The sequence below is a fragment of the Chiloscyllium plagiosum genome, unplaced genomic scaffold (genome assembly GCF_037043375.1).
Source record: "Chiloscyllium plagiosum isolate Xiang-an unplaced genomic scaffold, Cpla_swu_hap1 HiC_scaffold_10, whole genome shotgun sequence".
NCBI classification, from domain to species: Eukaryota; Metazoa; Chordata; class Chondrichthyes; order Orectolobiformes; family Hemiscylliidae; genus Chiloscyllium; species Chiloscyllium plagiosum.
This window is the reverse complement of record NW_028270148.1, coordinates 103,600,289-103,606,150: the sequence shown is the minus strand read 5'-3', so window position 1 is coordinate 103,606,150 and position 5,862 is coordinate 103,600,289. Positions and strand designations below refer to the sequence as shown.

At 43.7% G+C, this 5,862-nt stretch overlaps 1 protein-coding gene across 1 annotated transcript; it reads left to right on the top strand.

The window, feature by feature from the left end:
- The first annotated feature begins 325 nt into the window (after window positions 1-325).
- LOC122553062 (homeobox protein Nkx-2.4-like) lies at window positions 326-1,907 on the top strand. Its single transcript, XM_043696540.2, has 2 exons — window positions 326-698; window positions 1,243-1,907. Exons 1-2 carry the CDS (start codon window positions 326-328, stop codon window positions 1,905-1,907), a joined length of 1,038 nt encoding a protein of 345 aa, XP_043552475.1.
- Window positions 1,908-5,862: the final 3,955 nt, after the last annotated feature.

Sequence of the window (5,862 nt, the reverse complement as noted above, 5' to 3'; positions counted from 1 at the left end):
TTATCATGGCATCACGTTTATCTGAATATGGACCTACCTACATTTACCTCAATTATCCTGGTAAAGATGTCAAGCACAATTGTTTGCTCGTTTCGACCAATGCTCCTCCCCTCAGGGCTCTGTCGTAAAGCAGGCGCCTGGCTAAAATAAATCAAAGACAAGAGGATTCGGGGCTCGCCTCCTCCAAAGCCGATCAATCGGATCTCAGGCGGGCTCCAAAACATCCTCTTACGTCGACATTCACAAGAGGAGCGACAGAGGGAGAGCTGAGCGCAGCACACGGGTAGATCCTCTCAAACCGTTTTACCTGCTCTGTCGCTAAACCATGTCGTTGAGCCCAAAACACACAACGCCTTTTTCAGTGACAGACATCCTGAGCCCGATTGAGGAGACCTACAAGAAGTTTGGTGGCATGGACGGCGCAGGCAATCTCGGTCCTCCTCTGGGGGGTTACCGCCAAGCTCAGGTCTCCCAGTCCAGCATGCAGCAACACACCATGGCACACAACGCCACGGTAGCGACCACCTACCATATGCCCCACGGCGTCTCCCAGTTTTCACACGGGGCCATGGGAGGCTACTGCAACGGGAGCATTGGCAACATGGGGGAACTGCCTTCATACCAGGACACCATGAGGAACAGCGCTACAGGGAGCGGCTGGTACGGCGGAACGAACCCGGATCCCAGATATTCAACAAGTAAGACTCCCTCAAAAAGAAGTTCTCTCTCATTTCACTCAGATTTCGGCCTGGGCTTGGTGGCCGAGGTTTTGAAATAGATCCATTTAAAGAGCTGTCTGATTAACCTAATGTAGATGTTCATTGGGAGGTAATATCTCATTCGCTTACTCTGACTAATAAACGACCTATTTAGAAGAAACCTGAGCAGATAGCCGAGCATGTTTTCAAGGCAACTGTACAATGTTTAACTTCGCAAACGCCCTGAGCAGGTCAGGCCCCGTAGAGAATTATCATGCCAGCATAATCGGGTTTGTTTGTAATGTGACATATTTGTGCAGTTAGTACTTAGGAATGGAATGATCAAACCAATTAATGTTTACTTAACATCATTTATGTATAATTTTGTTCAGGGAATTTAAAAGAGATAGGATGTGGATGATTAATATTGTGTGAATGACAGAACACTGCTTTCTAATAACGTAACTGATGAGTCTGAGTAAAATTTCTACCTCCCAGCATTTTTAATCAGAATTTTTTTCCCCCCTTTGAAATGTTTGTTTAGTCTCCCGATTCATGGGGACATCTTCAGGGATGAACATGTCCGGAATGGGGACTTTAGCGGGAATGACAGATTCGGCCAAGCCCATGGCACCTTTACACGCAGCGCCAAGAAGGAAGAGAAGAGTATTGTTCTCTCAGGCCCAGGTCTACGAGCTGGAGCGACGCTTCAAGCAGCAGAAGTACCTGTCCGCTCCCGAGAGAGAACACTTAGCAAGTATGATTCACCTCACCCCGACACAAGTCAAGATCTGGTTCCAAAACCACCGCTACAAGATGAAACGTCAGGCCAAAGACAAGGCTACTCAACAAATGCAGCAAGAGAACAGTTTGTGTCAACAGCAGCAGTCTCCCAGGAGGGTGGCCGTGCCAGTGCTTGTGAAAGACGGCAAGCCCTGTCAAAACGGCTCCAGCACCCCAACCCCCAGCCAACAAGCACAGCAGCAACAGGCCGCTAATGGGATCCTCCCAGTCGCCAGCAGCACCATCTCCCAGCAACAGAATCAACAAGTGAATTCACTCGCTCAGACCCAAGATCTCGCCCAAGTGTCGCCAAATCCATCGTCTCTCCACAATTCGGTAACCAACATGTCTCAAATGGACACGGCTACTGCAGACTACACGGGTAATATGGTGAATCCTGGCCTGCTGTACGGCCGGACCTGGTAGAATTCCCTTACCAAGGCACGACTGGAGATGTGTGAGACATTAGAGAAGGTTTGGACTGGCAAACTTTGCAACACATACCCAGAATTGCACCTCTCGGGTTCTTTTGGACGTGTTCTTTACTGTGAAATTTGAGGACAATGCAACATAGTGTTAACTTGGAGCCCTCTCTGACTTTGGGGACTTACTGGGAAGACGCCGCGATACAAAAGATAAATACAGGTTAAATTTAAAAAAAAGATATCTGTGACCGTTTGGATTTGCTTAGACAGTTGTGTAATTTGTAGTTAACAAGTTGTTGAATTGGATTGTGAATGCTGTTCCATTCCGGGGAGTCAACATGACTACATACCAGGTTAGAACAATGAAGAACGAAATATGAATTCATCCCATGGCCCGACAGTATCCTACCGGAAACACTTTTCACAACTTGTTGCGAATTAGCTGTACATTCTTGTAAATTAATCTCTGGATTGTGCAGTCAGTTCGATGTAGTAGTTTAATGATTCAAGACAGAATTATAGGCCCTTCAGAATTTGGTTAATTTCAAACAAGGAGCAGATTGCTGATGTAAAACTGCTTTCTTTATATATTAAAAAAAAATCAGCATTAACGCTTCAAGCATAAACACTCTAGGTTTAAAGGAATGTGCTTGAGACCGACAAATTGAACGGTGCTTTAAAACCGGTGTGATATAGAAAGCGGCACAATATTAGTGTGTAATCTGGAAGGGGGGAAATTAAGGAATAAATAGCATGAACGGAAAACAGTGTTTCACAATAATTTGCCTCCATTGTTGTTAGAATCAGCTAAAAAAAAAATCAATAATGCGGTCAGCACATTTGGAAATGCCGTGTTGTCTTATCTATGAGTTCCATCGCTGCATCCAGTCGGTCTCTAATCCGTTTCTAACGATCATCGCCTTTAACTCGACGGCCTGCACCTGGCCTGCACCGGCTCTCAACTGTCGATGGGATCTAACGCGATCTTGAAACATTTTTTCTGAACCATGCTCAGGATATCACGGCTCTCTCGTGACATCGTTTGCTACTTAGCACATTTTTTAGAGGGATGGTATTGTTTATTATAAGTTTAACATAGGAAAGAGACAGCCAGAAGTGTGGCTTCGCTTATATTTATAACCGAACACGCTTTTCAAAAAAAGACTGATGTGAAATCTACACGTTATTGATATTGTTCTCACCTCGATGTGGGTTTGTCTGTTGACATTTATTTCAATGGGGAATTTTAGGTCTTGTTATTTATTATAACATTTAAAAAAAAATAATTGAAGTTGTATTTTTGATCGAATGCATCATACTCTCGCACACTGTTAGAATAGAAAAAAAAGTCATTTTATTACACTATCGATCGGTTGTAAAATAAACTCCTGAAATCGCTAAATGCACACAGGGCGGAATTAGCTGGTTGCAAAATTGTTGAAATGTTGTTCCTATTTCACTCCGTTAATTTTTTTTTTGTTCTCTCTTCGCAAATTCCAATGCGAAAACTGCATGGATTCCGAACAGGCGGAATCTTCCAAATTCCTGGGAATTGAAATCTGATTAAAACACCAAAGAGAGAGAGAGAGAGAGAAGCGCCGTTATGATCGCGCATATTGACCTGAACATGATCGGCGGCTAACCGTTGCCGCCCATCCGCGTCTCAGCGTCGGGGACTGTACCTTACATTTTCCGCAAGGCACCAGCTATGACTGCAGTACTGAGTGCTGTCTCTTTCGATTGAACAAGGGAGGGCTCAATAATAACACCCCTGCCTGTTGACCTGCAAACGTTCTGACTGCCTTCATTTAGATGAGAATGAGTCTATAGCTGAGCTGCTCGGTCTGTCTTCACGAGGTTTCAAAAGCCTAGAAATGAACGCGTCTGGAGCAGAAATTCGTTCGAAATATTTATTTTGCTTTAAAATAAGCGCGCGGATTTTTTTGTTCTTCTCATTCTGTCAGGTAAAAGAAAACGATCAAATAATACATTGATTCCAGATCCTGTGTGGCAGCGTTTAAACGCTATTTTAATTGTTCGCTTAAATGATTAATAAACCAATTCCAGGCAAAAAGGTACTTGTGACATTGATTGGGAGGCCCCACGGGCGAGCAGCTCAATCCGTTTGTTCTCTCAATAGTGTTGAACTCCAACTAGCTTCACAATGGGCAAAAGAAACTTCTTAAAACCTAGGGCACTCCACATCGGTCAAACTTTCACCCGGGGTGGACCTCATTGAGTCATTTCGATGTTCTGGGAATAGCCTCTGTGAGATATGTAAAATTTTGGTTTCCTGTCACATTTAACAGAAGTAATTTCCTAAAGGCTGCTGCAGGTGAATGGGTTTTTCTCTCCTCTCTCAATTGATTGCCTTATCCTCAAAAGACGAACGTTCTCCACAAATCTCGAATGCATTTGCTTATTATAATTTGTGAGGGGGGGGGGGGGTTTCTTTATATAAAAATGCCTCATTGTAAATATACCTCGTCGATTTGGAAGGGCAAATCGTAAAGCAAACGCGCGTTCCCAACTCGACCTAATATACATTCAAATTAGACTTCCAAATGCTTTTGTGTCTGAAGACAAAATGGAAAGCATCGCTCCTTAACCTTTATATCGGCGCAGAGGTGTCAAGGGAGCTGTACTCCAACCACGTTCAGCTTCCGATGTATCATTATTTGGTGTTCTGCCTATAATACTTGCTTTGGCGTCTAAATGCACCGTTCCTTGGAACTGTTGGCATTTCTGATACTGCCTGCTCCGTGGGCGTCTTTCTCCGATAACCAAAAGGCGATAGCGTGAGATGGATGACTCTGAGCTGTATTCGCGACACACAACCAACATAAACAGAGCCTGCAAAACGAGGAATGAGTTGCAGGTTTCGCCAGACGTGGGGTCCCACGTCTTAGGTAAAGGACGATCAGGCAAATTATCTTCCACATCCACCACTTCCAACCTCCTTTCAAACAAACTACAGGCGATTGCATTGTGGCGACTCTATTGCTAACATTTATGAACACTAAACCTTGAGATGGCATTCAGGCAGAGGCTTATTGTTTGCTTCTTTTTATATAAAAGAACAATTATCAGTTCAACAATCTTGCATTAAACATTTGGATAAAGAACCTGTCATGTGTGGTTGTATCTATTTGATGTAAAAGAGGGCAGGTGAAGTCTGTTTTATCCTCACGCCTAATTTATCCCTGAAAGGACAAGGGACACAGCCAACAAGGCACAAGAGACTTTAAGAACGATTAAGACCAGAAGTGGATTCCCAAGACGCTGTCAGATAAGGGGGGATTGGTTGGCCATCAGTTTTCAAATGCAGCACTTTAAAAAACCGAACTAACTGCCAACGCCGTAAATCAAAATCAAAAACAGAAATTGCAGGAAAAGCTCAGCAAGATGCTGCCAAACCTGCTGAGATTTTCCAACAACTTTTGTTTCTGCAACAGACTTTTGTTTTGGGAGGGAGCGTGAGGTGTCTTGGAAATATCTCGGGAAGAAGTGAAAAGTGTCAACGAGAGAGCAGAAGGTTACTCTGATTTGAATTGAATCTGAATAAAAGGTCTGAATAGCCCTGCAGAATGATTTGAACCCCAGGAAATGTCCTCAGAGGCTAGATTTGATTTCTGTGCTTGCGAATGGATAGAGTTTTCTAACACAGCAGATGGAGTTAGAGTGGGCGAGATGACATGACTTCTCGGAAGCTGACTAAGTGGAGATATATTTCAGTGAACTTGACCTCCGTTTTCCAGAATTAACCCCCTTCCACCTTCATCGAAAATTTACAACACAGGACGATGCAAGACAGAACAAAGTTGGTTATACGATGATGCATCCCCACTCAGTTGCATGTACCGTGCTTATCAAATACTGCACAAAAATATGCACAATCCAAATGCAAGAGAATTGACATTTTTCTTCACGATTCTGCCTGACCTGTAACTACCGAT

Excerpts from the sequence above, each read along its gene's own strand:
- LOC122553062 (XM_043696540.2), top strand. The coding sequence starts at position 326 with ATGTCGTTGAGCCCAAAACACACAACGCCTTTTTCAGTGACAGACATC. Across the intron at positions 699-1,242 it reads GGATCCCAGATATTCAACAA|TCTCCCGATTCATGGGGACA; the intron begins GTAAGACTCCCT and ends ATGTTTGTTTAG.